The sequence below is a fragment of the Arachis hypogaea genome, chromosome 8 (assembly GCF_003086295.3).
Source record: "Arachis hypogaea cultivar Tifrunner chromosome 8, arahy.Tifrunner.gnm2.J5K5, whole genome shotgun sequence".
In the NCBI taxonomy this organism is placed as follows: domain Eukaryota; kingdom Viridiplantae; phylum Streptophyta; class Magnoliopsida; order Fabales; family Fabaceae; genus Arachis; species Arachis hypogaea.
The window spans coordinates 36,260,769-36,281,067 of NC_092043.1; the positions used below are offsets into that span (position 1 = coordinate 36,260,769).

At 29.7% G+C, this 20,299-nt stretch overlaps 2 protein-coding genes across 2 annotated transcripts; one reads left to right on the plus strand and one right to left on the minus strand.

The window, feature by feature from the left end:
• Positions 1–11,609: 11,609 nt before the first annotated feature.
• On the minus strand, positions 11,610–12,841 carry LOC112707261 (thioredoxin-like protein CXXS1). Its single transcript, XM_025758931.3, has 3 exons — positions 12,483–12,841; positions 12,204–12,326; positions 11,610–11,938 (listed from the first exon to the last, which is right to left on the minus strand). The coding sequence occupies exons 1-3, from the start codon at positions 12,582–12,584 to the stop codon at positions 11,789–11,791; spliced, it is 375 nt and encodes a 124-aa protein (XP_025614716.1). The 5' UTR covers positions 12,585–12,841; the 3' UTR covers positions 11,610–11,788.
• A 4,775-nt stretch (positions 12,842–17,616) lies between these two features.
• Positions 17,617–19,280, plus strand: LOC112707262 (photosynthetic NDH subunit of lumenal location 3, chloroplastic). Its single transcript, XM_025758932.2, has 3 exons — positions 17,617–18,077; positions 18,672–18,958; positions 19,045–19,280. The coding sequence occupies exons 1-3, from the start codon at positions 17,759–17,761 to the stop codon at positions 19,159–19,161; spliced, it is 723 nt and encodes a 240-aa protein (XP_025614717.1). The 5' UTR covers positions 17,617–17,758; the 3' UTR covers positions 19,162–19,280.
• Positions 19,281–20,299: the final 1,019 nt, after the last annotated feature.

The window sequence follows — 20,299 nt, forward strand, 5'->3', positions numbered from 1 at the left end:
TAGAATGGTTCCGAATAGGAATTCGACACTATAAAATAACAAGGATTGTTCAAATTGATTTAAATTTTAAATTAAATTATTTATCCATCTAATTTAAATTTAATTAGATTTTTTTTTATAAACTGCTATATCGAATTTTAAATTTATTTTTTTATAACTGATTTAATCTAATTTAAACGTGCTATAATATTATTTTTTTATTATATTTATAATTATATTTATAATATTTAATTTATATATTTTTATATTATTATTATTGTTTAATAAATATTTTATATTTAAAATGTGATTTATTTATTTATTTTAACTAATTTATAATTTTATTTTTATTGTTATGTTATTGGTTTTTTAAAATATTGTTCAGACTTCTTATGTGATTGTTGGTTATTTAAAATTTGATATTAAAATTTGTTATATATATTTAATTTTTTTAATTTACAAAACCGAAAATTCAATCCACTTGAAATTAGATCAGATCGGATCGGATTTTTTTAAAAAAAAATCATCCAATCCAAACTGCACCGCACGTAAAATTAATCGCACGGCAAACACCTCTAGTAATGATCCCTAAAATTCACACAATTATTTAATTTGGTCTTTGAGATTCTAATTTTTCTATAATAGTTCCTCAGATACAACTTCGAATACTTTAATAGTCTTTGTTCTCGTTTTCAGTACTGAATCAGTTTTTGGAGTGCTGATGTGACATCTGTTACCACGTTGAGCGCTCTCATCGACTAGGTGATGTGATTTAACTCCAATTTAGTCTCTCACTCAATATATAACTCTAATCCCTATTGTGCAGAATGCTTATTGTTGTGTGTTTCATATTCAGAAACTATGATAGAAGGTAATAGCACTAACGTGGAGAGCTCCGTCCAATCACATTTCAATGACTACTCTGCGAGAATGCAGAACCGAGGGATGCATCGTAAGTGCTTGAATGGTGGTTGTTATTTACCAATATACATATTAATGAGTGTATTTATATTTTTATACTGTTATTACATATTCAGATACATAGGATAAAAAAATAATTAAATATAAAGTTCGGTTACTGTATGCATGAAATGTGTTACAAGTTAAAAAAAAATCGCAGATGCACACGAGATATATTACATCAGTGTAGATATATATTTATACCGGAATAAATTCAAAAAGAAATTTAGTCGAGTGTACCTGAGATATTGCCATATGAGTTGATTTTATTTTTTACTTCATTTATTTTTTTAAAATAATTTAAAACTTTAAAATTACAAAATTTTTAATTTAAAATTTTGATAAATATAATTTAAAAAGTAATACTACATGTATAAATTTTTTTGGTAACTAAACTCAATTAAATTGGTCTATTATCAATAAAAGATACTCTCAAAAAAACACCCGTGCACATGTGCTCCACTAGATTGCGTTTGTTTATCATATCAAAGAGATATACAAGCACGCAGATACAAAAACATAGACACATACATAAACACACAATAAAAATCAATTGTGTTTGACAATTATAATAGATAGAATAAAAATATTTTTCTTTGTCTATTTTACCTTCAATTAAAAAAATATATCAACTTTATTACTTCATCTTTTTTCTTTCACCAATGTCAAGAACATTTTTTTTTAGAAAAAATTACAGAACCAAGAATAAAAATAATTGTATCTACAATATCCTATAACAAGTTTAAACAAGATTTAATATGGGGTTAAAAACATAAAATTAAAACAGAAAACAAAGAAAAGGATCATTGACGATATATTGGGATCTTTGTTCTTCGCACAGCAGTAAGCAACGTGCAATCTTCTTCGTGCCTACGATTATGGCGACATCAAATCTACGATGACAAACATTAGAAACGAAGACAAAGATGAAAGAGGCGCGCGTGATAAATGCGACATCCTTGGAGACGGTAGTTCCAAAAATGAGAGAATGAGAAAAACAAATTCAGAGAAAGAGTCATCAATCTTGGGAGTAAACACGAAGTGCTTCGCATCCGTAGCAACTAAATGAATCAAGAATAGTAAAGGATAACATGCAACATATTTAGGAAAGGAGGAGTTGAGACAGAGAAGCAACAGAAGGGTGAAGAGAAGAAATATGATGATGAGGTTTTATGGTTGTTTTGGGATTTGGAAAAATTAATAGGATAAAATTGTTCAAAAATATATTTTAATTTGTGTTCCAAATAAAATATCCATTCTCAGTTTTTTTAAGAGATACAAAATACATGTTTTTTGTGGGTGTTTATGGGTGAACGTGTCTCTTTTAATTTATGTCTCATAAAATAAACAATGTATATATGTTGGTGTGTCCATGTCTTTTATAGATACCGACATCAATCAAACGATGCCCTAACGCACAATTAGAGCGTGCGTTGCATTTTTTGCACTTCCTGCAACACATAAATTTTTGTTAGAGGACATACAAATTTCAAAGTATAGCATACAAATTTTCGAAGTATAGCACACTAAATTTTACACATAACACAAACTTATTAATATAACATACAAGTTTTTGTATATCGCATACAAATTTTCAAAGTTTAGCACACAAAATTTTGCAAAAACTTATCGATATAGTTAGGATTGTTTCATTTAGGATTGCACAAACTTAAAAACTGGTTTTAAACAAGTTTATAATTGTACTAATTTAAAGCAATTTATAAAATAAAACTAATTTAAACTAGTTTATATCCTAAAACTAGTTTTTAACATATAAAAAATCATATTTAATCTCTCTCTCCTCTCTTCCTCTCTTTCTCTAATCTCTCTTCTTTCTCTCTGTATCATCATTTATCTTTTCTTTAGCTTCTTTCTTAATTTCTTTTTTTATCTTTATTTTTTACGCTTTGATACAAAGATTTCTTGTTTATTATCCTTTTTTTATAAAATCTTTCCTTCTAATATGGTCATGCATTGATCAAACTAAAATTATACATTTATAAGTACACTGTAACACAAAATTTTTAATTATTTATACTAAAAAAATTAGTTAAACTATTTTTTTTATAACACTCCTAGACATAGTATATAAATTTTTGCAGAAAGCACAAATTTTTGCACATAGCACACAATTTTACACATAGCATAAAAATTTTTAGTTGGGTAAGTCAATGTTCTATATATGTAGTCTTCAAAAAATTTATGTGCTACATATCAAAATTTATGTACTGTGCATGTTTCATTAGTTGAGTGTCAATATTTTTGATATATGGTCCTTTAAAATTTTTTGTGTTGTATAGTAAAATTTATGTGCTGAACACCAAAATTTATGTGTTGTGCATCAAAATTTCTGTACTCTAGTCTTATGAACATTTATAAGAGAAGAAGATGATGAAGACGATGAATACGACGATAATGATAATAAGAGAGGATGAGGGGAAAATAGAGAAGAAATTAAATAACAATAACAACATCAACAATAATATCATCATCAAGAAGAAAAAGAAGAAGAAGAGCGGTGGCTGCAGCGACGACGACGGTGATACAGTAACGATGACATTGAAGAAAGAAGAAGGAATGTAAGAAGAAGAAGAGAAGGAGGAGGAGGGAGAGAGACAGAGTGGTGCATGAGTGATTTTTAAATTTTAACAACTTGATTAAATTTGGTTACTCAAAAGACTTGGACACCTAGAATTTTTGTAATTTTAATTGACAATTTCGTTTAATTCAATATAAATAAACATACTTGTATGATTAATTATGTTTTGTATATTCGATTTTGAAAAAAAAAAGTTAATGATTTAAAGTTTTTAAATTGCAAAAATTAATACTTTAAAATTTTAAATACATTTAAAATATGTGTAAAACTAACTCAAGATTTGATATGTCGATATAATATTCTAGATAGCATTGTGTTGGTTTGGTTTTTATTTTTTATTTTATCCAATTTTTTTCAAACATTTTAAAATTTTAAAATTACAAACATTTTAATTTAAAATTTTGATGAATATAATTTAAATTAACAATTTAGCTTAATTCAATACAAATAACTGTACTTATATTATTATACTCGTATGGTAAATTATGTTTATATATTCGATTTTAGAAAAAAAGATTTAAAAATATTAAATTAAAAATTTAACAAATTTATATTTTAAATTCATCTAAAATATATACAAAATTAACTCAATTTTTTTTCCAAAATATGAAATTTTATTAATGAAAAATTACAACAAAACAATATTGGTCCATTTTAGAACTTTAGCAGGGATAAGGTGGGAATTAACCCAAAAAAAAATATAGAATAACCTAAAAAGAAATAAACAAAAAAAGAAACTAGCAATGAGTTGTCTTAAGGTGATATTTTTGTTTATGTTCTATGTTTCTTCCCAAATAGCATTCGGTTCAATTCTTTTGCTATCAAAAAATTATTTGTTCCTAGATATCAAATTCCTCCATAAGACCATCTTAAGAAGATTTTGATACTTTTTATTAGAACCTTCTTGTTTTATCTTTAGCTACATCTCACTCCATCAATTGCAAAAACTATAATCTCCAACAATTCTATTTGAACTGTTGAACAAGAGCTCCATGTGATTCCACATTTGTCGCGAGTGATTGCAGGTAAGCAAGCAATAGGTCAAAGTTTCGTCCCCTATTTCACATCAGCTTGAATGCGGGCGTGCAGTCAGTTTCACCGGAAAGCCATTGTGGAGAGCTTTCTATGTAAAGACCTTAACTTTGGCCGGACAGTCAAGATCTCAAATCGAGTTTCATAGATTTTTTTTTTTGAAAACTGGTGGAAGACTTTCTAGTGGCGGGTGAAAAAAACTGAAACATACCTCATATCCTGACTGTACAAAGTAAGAACCTCTTTTTTTCTTGTACCAAATCAATTTATCTTTTTCTTTAATGCTTATTTGAAGCATTTCTTATGTAATTTCTATTGTGAAGTTGCTGGCTATTAGAGGTGCATTCCAATTAACTTTCTCAGTGATGAGTTGAGAGACCCAAATTAAGCTTGAATTAAGTTTCTGATTCTATTTCAAGGTCAATGGTCCTTGTCTTCTAACCTAACAATCTTTTCAGATTTTCACTATTGATCTCCTCCCAATCTGCTAGAAAATTCCCTTTTTCCAAAACCTTTCGCCCTTCTAATAGACTCCTCCAAGTCTATGACGGATTGTAGCCAACATCAGCTTTTAGAAATGATGCCTGGGCATTTTGGTTAGTTTTACAAGCCATTTTAGTTAGTTTAAAACTTAGTTTTATGAATTTCTTAGGTAATAAGTAAGCATTTACATTAAATATCTTTGCATGCATTCATGCCTCATAAGTGTAGTGAATTCATGAGAATATGAGAGCATATAATGCATGAAGTAGTAAAGTTGATCAAATGAACTTCATGGCATTAAAGAAGGTTTTTTGCATGAGACTATGAACGTCAAACTTTGATGCACCTTCTTTAGTTTGTGACAGGGGAAGCTGACGCAGAAATATGGAGCCCTGGAGAAACAAGATTCCAACTCCACGCTCACCACTCAAGCTCACTCAAGAGCATCCAGCACACATAAACTGGCGCTCTCCACTGGCGCACTGGAGAACGCCAGCCTTAACAGCCTCAACACACCCTCCCTAGCACTCTTCACTGGCACTCTTCAGTAAGCTTAATGGAGAGCGCCAGCCTCAACCACCTTGCCACACCTTGTCACGCTCTCCCAAGAGCGCCACTTTCACCACACCTCTCAACAACCTTGTCAAGTCTCACCACACTCAATCAACCATACCTTGTCACAACCATATTTCAACCTTGACATCATTGGCACCACGCTCTCAACCCACGCTCTCCAGCAAGCTTGCTGGAGAGCACCACTTTTCCTCACCACACTCAACCTTGTCACACTCTCTTCCAAGCTCTCTCAAGAATGCCACTTTCACTAACCCTCACTAACCCTCAAGCCTCAGAGCTCATGAAGGCCACGCTTGCCACTGGCGCTCGCCAGCAAGCTTGCTGGAGAGTGCCAATCCTCAGCACTTCAACACTCTCTATGTAGCGCTCTTGAGCAAGCATAGTGCTCTCCTAGGAGTGTCACGCTCGCACTCAAGTTCTCTGGAGAGCGTCTTCGATGAACACTCCAAAGAAGAAGAGAACGTGTCACGCTCTCTAGAGGCACTCTCTAGCAAGCTTGCTGGAGAGCGCCAGCTCCCAGAACCCCAACGCTCTCCAGGAGGCGCTCTTGGGCAAGCATAGCGCTCTCCTGGAGGTGTCACGCTCACTCCCAATGCTCACCATCAAGTTCACAAGCGAGCATCTTCGATAAATACTTCAAGGATAGGGACTTGTGCGTATGCGTACACACAATGGTAAATTTTGCAAAGGTGCACACGCACAACCCCTGGTGCATACGCACAATGACTGGCGCTCACTTTTCAAGTTCAGCACCAAGCGCCAGGTCCAAGCGCCAGAATGCAAAGTCCAAAGGCCCAAAGAAAGTACATCAAGTGAAGACTTGGAGTAGCATTATAAATAGATGGGGTTTTGAACTTGGAAAAGGGTTTGGATACACAGAAGAGCACTTTCTACACTTTACATTTTCTTTGCTTGTACTTAGCTTAATTTTACTTTTATGCGCTTTCATCTTCTTTTGAGTTTTCTTGAGCTATGATTAACTTAACCCCACTTCATTGGGGAAAGGAGCTCTATTGTAATTTGATGCATCAATAGTAATTCTTGTCTTCTTCTTCTCTTCATCTCTCTTTTGATTTGCTTGAAAGATTTTCATTCTTCATTCTAGTATTCAATTATCTTGGAAAGAGATTGAATATACATGGATTCTATTTAAACCTTGAAAGAGGAATTATGGAATCATGCTAAAAAATCTTTCTCATACTTGACTAGTTTTGGGGTTGGTCGGATATAGTGACATATAATTCTCCCAATACTTGGATCCAGAAGAATGTGTGGTATAATCAGTGACCAAGCTTCATCTCTTCTCATGAGCAATTAGATCAAGGAATTGGCAATTGTTCAAGTTTAGAGTGATTGATTGCCAAGGAATTGGAATTCAATCACTCATGATTGCCAAAAGATCAACGAGTTGCAAGATTGAGGAAGAGATGAGAATGTATTGATCCAGAGAATACAATATCTCCTGAACCCAATGATCTTCCCTATTCTTATCTACCCATTCTTTTACTTTGATTGATTATTGTTCATCACCCCTATTCCCTTTAATTTTCATTATTTAGTTTCCTTTACTTTATGCAATTTACATTCCCACCAATTTACCTTTTCGCTCTTTAATTCAGTCATTTACTTTCAAGTTCATTTACAATTCTGTCATTTATCTTTCTGCACTCAATACCCATTAATGAATTGTTTAACTAGAATATTCAGTTGACTAAAGTTGCTCAAGCTATCTATCTCTGTGGGATTCGACCTCACTCTTTGTGAGTTTTTACTTGACGACAATTTGGTATACATGTCGAAGGAAGATTGTAGTGATACAAATTTCCATGATCAAGAAATCAAAGAATGTCTAAAATACCTGCTTCTGAATACTTTAGTCACTAGAAAATTTGGTCTAGTCACCAATCTCCATCCCTGTTTTTCTAGCATAGCAAGATTAAAGCTTTTAGGTCCTTAAACTCCAAGCCTCCTTGATTTTTTGGTCTACACAGTGTATCCCACTTAATCCAGTGAAGTCTCTTTTCTTCTTGTTTCTGCCCCACCAAAATTACATAAGCAGTCTTTGAGTTTCATCTATGACAATTTCAGGCAGTTTAAAGCACCTAAAAATGTATATCAAGATAGCCGTACTTACAGATTAATTAGACCTTCACGATCACTAACCGATAGTAACGATTTTTTCCAGTGCTGTAATTTTTTTGCAATTTTATCTTTGACATAAGCAAATGTTGCTTTTTTTATTTCTGAATTGTTGTTGGTAAACCTAGATATTTGTCTTGAGCGCCAACATTCAAGACTTGAAGAATGGTTGCAAAGATCTTTCTCTCTATTTGCGATTATATTCCGACTGAAAAACACAGCAGATTTATTCAAGTTCACCTTCTGCCCACTTATACTGTTGTAGTCATTCAAAACCTGTATTATATTTTGGCATTCCTATGAATTTGCTTTGCAAAAAATTATAAAGTCATCTGCAAAAAATAAATACGTGACAGTAGGCAACTGCTGTTTAATCTGAACCCGACAATATCATTATTTTGTTCTCTTTTGTGTAGCAAATGGGAGAATCTTTCTGCGCAAAGAATGAAAGATAGGGTGAAAGAGGATCCCATTATCGGAGACCTCTTGTAGGTTTAAAGAAACCTTTAGGTTGACCATCTATAGTAACAGAATAGGAAACAGTAGTTACACACTCCTTCATCCATCCTATCCGTCAATCATAAAACTCTAATTGACTTGTAACCTTCCATAGGAAGCATCATTCCACCTTGTCATATGTTTTGTTCATGTCAAGCTTCAAAGCCAAATTTCCGTCACCAAATTTTTATTTTTCAGAAAATACATGTACTCATGTGCTATTAGGACATTGTCACTAATCAACTGCCCTTTTATGAATGCACTCTGGTTATCACCGATCACCCGATTCATTATAAATTATGTATGATGTATCAAGACCTTTGAAATAATTTTATAGAAGACTAAGCTTAAACTGATAGGTTGTACCTGTGACATGATAGCAACTTTAGGTATTTTAGGAATAAGACAAATGAGTTTATGATTGAAAGACCTCAGCATTCTTTCGTCTAAGAAAAAAATTAGTAACTGCTTTTATAACATCTTCTTTAATAGTATTCTAAAAGAATTGATGAAATTTTGTCGTAAAATCATCGTGTCTCCCGGAATTGAGAAGGAATTGATTGAAAAGACTGTCTTCTTAATCTCCTGTTCATTAATTGATCTTATAAGAGATCAATTGTTCTATAATTAACTTAGAATTTGATATATCGATATAATATTTTAGATATTATTGTGTTTGTTTGATTTTTATTTTTTTATTTTGTTTAATTTTATTCAAATAGTTTAATTTTTTAATTTTTTAATTCAATCTAATATAAATAAACATACTCGTATTATTATATTATTTAAAGATTACAAAAAATTAATTAGGCATTATTCCTAGTTAACTATACAAGTACAATACAAATACATTTATTTGTATTAAATTAAATTAAATTATATTTTAGTTATATTCATCTAAATTTTAAATTATTTAAATAATATTATATAAAACAAAAAAAAATCAAATCAAATCAAATTGTAATATATCTTATATACATTAGACTTTTTTTTTTGCTTTGTCTTAAATACACAACATCCTAAATATGTATACATCTACGCAAATGTAACATTTTTTTTAACTTGTAAGTTGTAACATACTTCGAATACAGGATATTTGAACTCTATATTTAATTATTTTATCCAGTGTATTCAAGATGTATAATAAAAATATAAAATCATAAATTTTCTAATTATTACACATTTTAATACATAAAATATTTAAATAATTTAAATAAAAAATTCTTTTACCAACAGAGCCTATTTTTCATGTCATAGATACAAGAATAATTTTATTTTTTAGTAGATTTATTAATATTTTAAATATTTGTAGATAAAATATGTTAAAATTATAAATATAAAAAGAATATAAAATTAGTTCCAAATTAAAATTAAAAAAAATTATAAAATTATAAAATAAAAAATTTATTAACTTAATTTTAAATAAAATATTTTTTATTTTATATTCTCTCACTTGATTTCTTTTCAAAATATCTCCGGCCTTCAAAAATTTCCTTCAAAAAAAAAATATGAAATTAGTTGTGCATCAAAAATAATAGCTTACATTTTTCTTTTTTCTCTCTATAAAATGATACTAAGAGGATTTATCTATCCCGACTCAACAAATTAGGATACATATTATTTGATGATTATTTTATTCTCACTAAGTAAGTAAGTATGCATGCCTTTTTCTTTCTAATTTAATTTTTTTATATTTAAAATTTTAAATTTGATACAACAGTTACAAATTTGATATCATAATTTGACATTATGTATCATAACTAGATATTTTATATTATAACTCGGTATTATATGTTACAATCAAACTCAATAAATTACATCCTAAAATAAAAACGTCTGACCAAATATTTTCGCTTATTAAAACTTAATAACTGCTCTTCGATTTAGATGATCAATAATAATGTAATTGACCTTTTATACTCTACCTATAAAAATATGATATCTTATCTTTAATTAATATATACATAAATTTACAGTACTAACTTAAATATCAGAATATTTTTTATAGGTACACTTTCTCTTTTGTTAATATTCTTCGTGATGTAATATTTTTCTGGACAAAAAACTCAAATCTTTTTAGTTTATAAATCGACGTTAAAGATAACAGCTCAGAGTCAACTTTCAAAAACCCCGTTACGTTCAGCTTACTCACAAAAGAACAAAACTACTCAAAATCAGTTAAAACTTAAAAAAGAGAGAGAGAGAGAGGTGTCGTTCTAGCTAATAATGAGTCATTGATTCATATTTAAACATCAATTAATTCATATCTAAAATAATGAAATGAAAGCATGTTACTATACTATTTTCCACGTGGCCATATCTAGGATGGTTGTGAGACAATATCTTGGTTGGGATTTTATAATGATCTGATATATATCGGAAAGGGAAATGCAACAAGTTGATTATTGAGTGGTACGGTCATGTTTCAAATATGAAAGCCTTCAATTATGATAGAAAGATCAACCACCGGATTTTTGAACCACTTTTCATTCCCATGTTTCGCACATGGAGCAAATTAAATAAATTTATTAAGTCAATTTTTGTACTGGTTATTATTCGGAAGATTTTTTAAATCAATTATTATTACCTAGGTGTGTGACTATGGTTTAAACTTCAAACACGAAATAATTGACTTGGTCTATGAAGATCCAACCAGTTGGCATGGTTGGAGTGATTAGTTTAGAAACAATATTATTTAAGGAGAAAAGAATATGCTAATTGCTACTTGCTACCTAAAGCTTTAGAATTTTTTCCCAAGCCAATTTATTAAAATATATAAGACACTATTATTTTTTGAGTTTAATTTTGACGTAGTTGTAGTATAAAATATTTTATATAATTATTTAATTATATTTATTTTTTGATAATTATTTACATAGTTAATAAAATAGATAATTATTTTTATTAATATAACAATACATAATTAAATACATATATAAAACTGTGTTATGCTGATATTTTATTAAAATTAAATTTTATTTTTATTATAATCTAATAATTTAGCATTCTGCATTTCGTTTAGGGTTGACTTTGTTAAATTGACCGTAAAAAATAATTTTATGCACAATAATCATTTAATATACAATAATATTAAAAAGATAATAATTTAAAATTATTTTATTTAACTTAATATGTATATAATTTATGCATGTAATATCTATAATTACATACTTATTATTACATTTAATTACATACTTATCACATTTAATATTATTTATTATTTTAACAATAATTAAAAAATATAAAATAAAATGATTTTTTACTAATCTAAGTTTATTTATAATTGATTTCTAAACATTTTTGTTAATTTATAACTCTTTATCTACCTCTCTCTAGCATTGCGTTTGATGAGAAAATCTCCATTAGAAAGAAATTTAACAATACAAGAGAATAACCATTTGTACAAAGTCACAGTATATGACATGGCCAAATGGCCACACCCGCTAGGAAATGGTTCCAAATTACACAATAATAGGGGGAAATTATATATATATTATGGTTCAAAATTCAAAATAAATGGCATTATTTATGGGAAGGAGCTGAATGAATAAAATGATCAACCCTTGTCTTAATCTCATCAGGATTTGCACCTACAATTTTATCAACTGCAGTTCCTCCATTCAGCAGCACAAATGTGGGCATGGCTTTGATTTCAAACTTGGACGCAATTTCCTGCTTAGAGACCCACACATATAGTTATTAATGCACAGCGCATTCAAAATTAAAAAGAAGAAAAAAAATATTAAAGGGGATTTAATTTAATCGGTAGACTTTAAATTAAGTTCACTAAGAAAAAAATCATGTATAGCATTCTTTTCCTTATAAGCCATGTACGGAAAAAAAAGATTACATTAGTAGCAATTACTTACTATACTAATTAATTACAAACTCAATTATAAAAAGTGGAGTTTTGTGAGGGAAAATTAAACAAAATAACCTTAAACTCATCCACATCCAAATTGAGAAACATGGCATCTTGATAAGTGGAGGCAAGTTCTTCAAACAAAGGATTCATGAGTGTAGAGGTTATGCACCAAAAAGCAGAGAAGTGAACTACAACCTGATAAGACAACATAGTTTATATATCTTTAGTTTAGAACAAAGCTTTCTATCTGGTTCCTTATTACCCAATTTCATTTTTTTTAATAATTAAGCAAGCTAAGCTTGATTATTAAATAATGAAATCCAAAAAGGCAAATTGAGGAACAATACTTACAGGGTAACCTTTGTTGTTAGCATGAGAGATGTGGTGCTGCCATGATTCTTGAGATTCTATCTTGACAACCTTGGACTGTTTGAGCTTCTTTTGTCCCTCCATTTCTTCCGGCTTGCTATTGCTTCCTTCAAAAGGGTCTATATATAAAAGTGAAAAAAATAAAAAAAAATTAAATCCTTTTGGCGAAAGAAATTAAATGTTTGTTTTTATTTTTATAAAATATTGATTGTTGATTGGGCTTATATATTCAGATTAAGAAATAAGTAATTGGATTGGATACATAGGGATAGACAATCCTAATCTGCTTGGAAAGAATTTTCATCCATAATAATTAATAATTAATAAGTTTGAACTGAATTAGTTGAAGTCCAATGAATAAAAAATAAAAAAGGAAAATAATCTAGCTGGAATTGATGAGTTAGAAAATCTAATGGCCATGTGGTACATGCCTTTAATAAAGATATATTATTATATGGTTGCCCTTTTTATCTAAATTATGTCTGGTTTTGGATGAAAAAGTTATCTACATCTATCATTCATTCATTCATTCTCACATTTATTTTATTTGACTGTTATAGAAATTTAAGCTTAATAAATTATGTTTTAGATTATTTAATTAAAAAATTTCAACTAAATAATTTAAATTATTCAAAGTAGTTGAGTTTATACTTTATAGTTTAATGATTAAATTTTGGGTAAAATATTAAATTGGTCTCTTACGTTTGGTCATAATTTTTTTTGGTCTGTAAAGTTTAAATTGTCTTATTTGAATCTAAAAAAGTTTTATTTAGCGTCCCACTATAAGGTTAAGGTTAAATAATTAATGGAATGTCTTACATAACAGTAGTATAAGAACAAGGTCAACAATCTGGAGAACAAGTACAAGTTCCAGTGGCACAAAATCAACCATGAATGCATCAATACATTTATTTATCATTCTCTTTCGTTTTATAGAAAATATTTTATTTAAATGGTAAGAAAAATAATAAATAAATACATTGATGCATCTACGGTTAATTTTATGTCTCTGTAACTTGTACTTATTTTTCAGATTATCGACCTTATTCTTGCACTGCTATCATGTAGAACATTCCATTAATTATTTAATTTTGACCTCACGATGTGACTAAATTGAAGCTAAATGAAACTTTTTTATATTCAAATAGAACACTTTAAATCTTAAAAACTAAAACAGCATTACGCCCAAATACAGAAATAATTTAATACTTTATTTTTGAATTTTTATGTCTCATTTGAATTTGAGATTGTGTATTTGATTTTTTTTTTTCAGAAAAACCCCTTAAAATTGTGAGAAATATTTTTTTTTAGGTTTTTTTATCTGAAGCATAAATAATAAAACTAATTTCTTTTTTCTAAAAAATAGAAGAAAAAAAAGAAGAAAACGGGATTCACAATTCATTTCCAGTTGTCATCTTCGCTCATTGATATGAAAAAATTAGTAAATGTATGCGAGTTTCACAAGTCATTTTTAACTGTTACCGTCATTTTAATCCATGTGGAAAATATTCCACGGAAATGGATCTTCTCTATTTTTTTGAACACTTGAAAGAATAAAGTATGATCTTTTACTTTTAATTTTATAAGTAAGACTAAAATTAAATAAAAGAGAGAATAATAAATAGTGAGATTAAACATTATATACCATCTATTTTTTTTTTTCATTAAAAAAAATCCACTCCCAATACCCCACTTTAATGAAATTAAGAACGTGAAAAGAAAAATACCCCACTTTAATTCCTGTAAAAAATCGGGCTGCTCCGGCCCATTAAAGCCTGTCAATAAATGTGGTCTAAATAGGGATGGCAAAAATCCCCAGCGGGGCGGATATCCGCGGGGATTTACCCGTCACGGGGCGGATATGGGGACGATTTTGTACCCGCGGGGACGGGGGACGGGGCCCCGTATATTAAACGGGGCGGGGGCGGGGATAGAGGTCCCCGCCCCGTGGAGACCCGTTTAAACTCCGTTTATGTAAAAAGACTAGAATACCCCATTTGTGTGTACTATGATTTTGTTAAGCATTTGTTATAATTATTGAATTAAGTTAAATATAATTTATATGATTATAATTAAGCATTTGTTATCATTTTCATTATCTTTGTTTGCTTTTTCTATTATAATTACTGTGATTTGGATAAACATTTGTTATAATTATTCTAAAATTTTTATTATTTTACTGATTTTGAATTTTTGGTTAAGCATTTGAGTGCTATACATGTAATTCATAATATTGAAGTAGATATTGATGTAAGTAAAATACTAAATTATATACAATACACTATTTTTTAAATTTTTTTCTAATTTTTTTCAATTTTTATTATTTTTTTATAAAAATCCGCGGATATCCGCGGAGACCCGGGTCCCCGGCGGATATGGGGCCCCCGTTACCCGTCACGGGGATGGGGCGGGGACGGGGACGAATAATGGAGGCGGGGGCGGGGGGCGGGGGCATGTCCCCGCCCCCATGGGGACCCGTTGCCATCCCTAGGTCTAAACCAATTTGAGTTGTAGGAGAAGCCTAGCATAGATGGCATATTTATATGCTTCTTTAATGTTATATCCGGGTTTAAGTCCCAGTCCTACTTAAAGCATAGGGTATGTGAGTAGTGTATAATGACTATAGTTGTCAGAATCGAACCGGTGATCGAACCGATAAAATTACTGGGTCACTGAATTATTGGTTCAACCGGTGGATCACTGGTCGAACCGATTAACTCGGTATAATTAAATAATTATATAAAATTTAATTATTTTTTATCATTTGTATTTGTATTTTTGTTTTTATAAAAATAATTATCATTTTTAAATTTTAATGCTTTATTAATTAGTTTATATTCATTTTTTTATTATATTATTATAGGTGAAAAGTCACATAAAATTATTTTTTTGTGAAGTTGATATTTAAGAATCGTTAGATGATTTGACTAGTTTAACTAAATATCATCTAACGATTTTTAACTATCAACTTCATACGAAGACAAAAAATAAAATAATATATTAAAACAATAATATTAATAGATATCATATAATCATGAAAAGAAAAAATAAATTGTGATTAATTAAATTTTTTTATTTATTTTTTTAATTTGTATATATTTAATAAAATTTATAGTTAAATAAAATGTAATTGATTTAAAAATGAGAGACTTTGAAATTAAAATAAATTGAATATAAGTGAAAAGCAAAAATGCTACATGTATTATAATTTGTATACTAAGTAACGAGAATCACTTCAGCCTGGTGGTAGAAGCATGGCAGCTTTATGCTGGAGGAAGGGGTTCGAACCCCATTGGAAGCATTTTGGAGAATTTTTCAAAAATCATCACAAGCTGACACTTGGCAGCGCTGGAGGGTATGGAGCATGGTGGAGTTGCAGATTGCTAGTCTATTGTACATTCATCTTCAATATTGACCGATTGGCTCGGACCGGTCCGGTTTTCGCCGGTTTTCATCGGTTCACACCGGATTAGACCGGTTCACACCGGTTCTCTGCCTGAAACGGTCGCAAGCTTGGATCGGACCGGTATTAAGTCCGGTTTACGGGATTTCCGGTCGAACCGGCCGGTCCGGTTCGGTTCTGACAACTATGATAATGACCAATATTGTTTATTTGATAGTTTTAATTTTCAAACCCAATTTACTTTTTTAAGAGTTAAACAAAAGTCATTTTTTTGTAGGGTCATTGAATAGTGTATATTTAGATAAATCTAAAATTATATTCTAATTTTATGATTAATATCTTATATCATGACCGAATGAACAATTTGTTCCTTGTAACTTGTAAGTTTTATTCATTTTTATATCATTAAATAAATTTGTATGTATTAAAATTTTATCAATTTAACTATTAAGTTGTTATGTTATATTCATTGATAATCAAGTTAAGTTCATCCTATTTAAAAAAATCAACCATCAATAGATATATAATTTAATGATTAATAATTACATAATGTTTAAAATTATATTATACATCAAAATAAAATAATATGATAAAATATTAAAAACTTTTAACATTTTAAAATTTTTATATGATTAATAGTTGCTCTGACACATTTTACTATATTATTGTCATTTTAACCATTGCAAACACATTTATGTCATTTTACAATTTAACTATTGAAAACACATTTATATCATTTTCAATGTTATACATACTTAAATGTCACCCATCTTATAATTTAAATGACATATAGTCATATAGTATCCTCATCTAAAAGTTTCACATTCAATTTTCACCCTTAATTTTGGAAAAAAAATGCCACCCTTCGTTTTTTTTTTATTTTCCGCGGATAGGGTTAGAAGTGAGTCGAACTGAGTCGAGCTAGACCAAGCTCAAGTTCGACTCACAAAAATTGAACTTGCCTCATGACTTGCTTCGTTAATAATCGAGTCTATTTCTTAAGTTCAAACTCGGCTCATCGAAAGCTGACGAGCTGGCTCGAGCTCACGAGCTGGCTCAAATAATAGAAATATAAATACATAATCTATAATTCTATATCAATAAATTATAACTTATATATTTTATAAAATATTTAAAAAGATCAATTTTATATATTGTTATCTATCATTAAATTATAAATTTTTTATTTATATCCTACATCAAAATTATATGTAAAAATTAAATATAAAATTTTAAATAATTAAGATCATTAATATATATATATATATATATATATAATTATATAGTACTATTTCATATGTATATATATAATATTAAAAGTATAGATTAAATGCATATAGGATATGTGTATTAATATATATATATATAATCCAGTAAGCTCATGAGCTAATGAGCTGAGCTTATCCAAGCTCAAATTCAACTCATTTAATTTATGAGCTCAATTCCAAACTCAAGTTTGGCTCAGTAGCTCACAAGTTTAGCTTATCGAGCTATTAATGAATCGAACTCGAGCTAGCTCATGAGTTGGCTTGACTCACTTCCAGCCCTACCCGGAATACCAATAAGTGTACAAATACCACCCGCTGACCCAAAAGAATTAGGCTCAGCCCATACATACAGAAAGCAAACAAAACAAAAGTGAAAACCATAGATGACCAAAAACAATAAAAAGCATACAAGACCAAAAAAATTGAAAAACACAAGGACTAAGATTACCAAAACATCCTTAATAAACGATATCCTTTTCCGGTGGTCATGAAATGGATAACACTTTAACCACTTGGATATGAGTGACACAATGAACTACCACTCTTCTCAACTCTCTCTCATTTGAATTCCTTCATCAATCATCAATATGGCTCCAATCACAAACTTGCATGGACTCTCAAAAACTTTGGCTCCCATTGTTACATGCCTTCCAAATGCAAATAGGAACCTTCATCTCAATAAGAGAGTGCAAATAGTTGGAAGCAATAATAATACGGCACATGAATCAGAATCTTCATCACAAGAATCTCTTGTTGACACTACTACAAGAAGAGCAGTAATAGGCCTTGTTGCCTCCACAGTTCTCACTGCCCAATTCCATGACAAGATTTCACTTGCTCAAGAACATACCCATAATGGCTGGTGGTATGATGATTTACCTTTGCCTCTTCCAACTGTCACTAACAGTAAGCACTCTATTATAATTGCCACTTACACATTTTTAGAGTTTTAGAATATCTATTTATTGCCTTAAAACAGCTGTTGAATTGTCTCTGTGTGATCTCAAAGTCACGAGTTTAAGTTGTCACATAATTATCATGTTATGCTTACATTAAAATTTTTAGATGTGATCATTCCCTATTGATGCGAGATGTTTATGTATGAAACTGTAATTTTTTCTTTATATATATCCATAAAAATATTTTTTACTCATTCTTGAACAGTGGTACTCTATATAGTAAATGATGGAGTTAATCATTAATAATGATATCATAATTAATTTTACACAATATATTTTGTCAGTTTATATCATTTCTATATACATACCCAATTTCCTTTTGATGGACAAATAAATTGAAAGAAGAAATATAAATATGTAAATAAATTCTTGTATATGGAGTATTGAAATAAGATGACAATGTAAAGAAGTTTGATATATGCATGGGAAATAAAATGAAATGAGTTTGTTTTTCATTGCTCTTATAACTGATTAAAGTTGATTTCACTTGTGATTTATGTTTATAATGTGAGTATTGAATAGTTGTATTTGTTTTGATTAGACCTTGCAAATGAGAAAACGGGTACCCGTTCATTTATTAAGAAGGGAATATACATGGCAGACATTGGACTTAAAGGGAGTGTTTATAGGATTAAGAAATATGCATTTGATCTTCTGGCTATGGCGGATTTGATTGCAGCAGACACACTCAATTATGTGAGGAGATACCTCAGAATCAAGTCTACTTTCATGTACTATGATTTTGACAAAGTTATATCAGCTATGCCAGTGGATAATAAGCAGCAATTAACTGACATCGCTAACAAATTATTTGATAATTTTGAAAAGGTACGTTATAATATTTAGTGTTTTATACTACCATGTTTATAAGTAAAGTTTGATTAAGAAATTGAAATTTTGTGATGCATTGACAGCTTGAAGAAGCTTCAAGGAGGAAAAGTTTACCTGATACACAATCAATCTACCAAGAAACTGAAGTCATGCTACATGATGTCATGGATCGGATGGATGTAATGTATAAAACAATTTGATATTATTTTAATCCAAACTTTTGTTTATACTAAAACATTTTCACCCCCCTTACAAATGAAATTATGAAAACATGGTGCAAGAAAAACTTGGTTAACAAGTTTGCAAAAATTGTCCCCAATTTCACTGTCTTCTCTGTTTTGGTAATGCTTCTTCATGGCTAAATTTTGGTAACCAGTGCATCTCTTTCAAACACCATATGCACATGTCTATGATTATTATCATTTCCACTTCCACCATTAGGGTTCTAAAGAGGCTGAAATCCAACAAGCTATCTGCTTAACCAGTTAAAAAAATGGGTTGAGCTAGAAAATTGAATCTACCTTAAAAAAATTGATTAATCTATCTTGTTTTACTGTGAGCATTGATAGGGTGGAATGAGTAAACCTTCTAAACGCCTACTTAATTTTTTTATATGAAAGTGTCCAAGTTAATTCTTATTTATAAAAATAGTTACGAACTTCATTTATAATAATGATGTTTATTTGATTGGATTATAAATTTTTTAATGTTAATTAAATTAAAACTTTTTTTTGAAAAAAATAATAAAAAATTATGGCGGGCCTAATGCGCCAATAGGCGTGGCAGAAGGGGCTTGTCCGATTGGGACCCCTATCCACCCTTGAATATTAGCCCTTAGATCAGCAAAAGATAAAAAATAGGTACGTTCTTGATGCATTGGAACACTAATGTCCAATTTTTGAACTGAAACCTTTTTAAGCGCGTCCATCAAAATGGTCATGTTGAACGAAACAATTATTTCCCACCAACAATAAAAACGAATTTTTGCCTACAGAATTCAATCCATCCTAACATGAAAAACATATCTTTCATTTGTTTAATTTTTATTTTAGGGTCATTGTAACGCCTCTGCCATTACATGTATAGGAAAAGTATAGATAGATAATGAAAATATTAAACAATATAAACAATAGATATATTAAATATTTATTTCACTAGATGTACGAATAATTATTTTAATATTAAGATTTAGATGATTAATTTAAAGATGTGATATGTTTTTATTTAATTGATGATTATTCATGTTGTTTAAAATATTTATTATTTACCTATCACACCGTATGGAGCCTACAAGTTAGGCTAACATTATCGTCCAGACCTAAATCATTTTCTGTGACC

What these genes read in the sequence shown, in the direction of transcription:
- LOC112707261 (XM_025758931.3), bottom strand. Translation starts at nt 12,584, where the DNA reads ATGGAGGGACAAAAGAAGCTCAAACAGTCCAAGGTTGTCAAGATAGAA. An exon ending in CTAACAACAAAGGTTACCCT is followed by an intron (nt 12,327 to 12,482) that starts GTAAGTATTGTT and finishes TTGTCTTATCAG; the next exon opens with GTTGTAGTTCACTTCTCTGC. An exon ending in TGGATGTGGATGAGTTTAAG is followed by an intron (nt 11,939 to 12,203) that starts GTTATTTTGTTT and finishes GTCTCTAAGCAG; the next exon opens with GAAATTGCGTCCAAGTTTGA.
- LOC112707262 (XM_025758932.2), top strand. Translation starts at nt 17,759, where the DNA reads ATGGCTCCAATCACAAACTTGCATGGACTCTCAAAAACTTTGGCTCCC. An exon ending in TCTTCCAACTGTCACTAACA is followed by an intron (nt 18,078 to 18,671) that starts GTAAGCACTCTA and finishes TGTTTTGATTAG; the next exon opens with ACCTTGCAAATGAGAAAACG. An exon ending in TATTTGATAATTTTGAAAAG is followed by an intron (nt 18,959 to 19,044) that starts GTACGTTATAAT and finishes ATGCATTGACAG; the next exon opens with CTTGAAGAAGCTTCAAGGAG.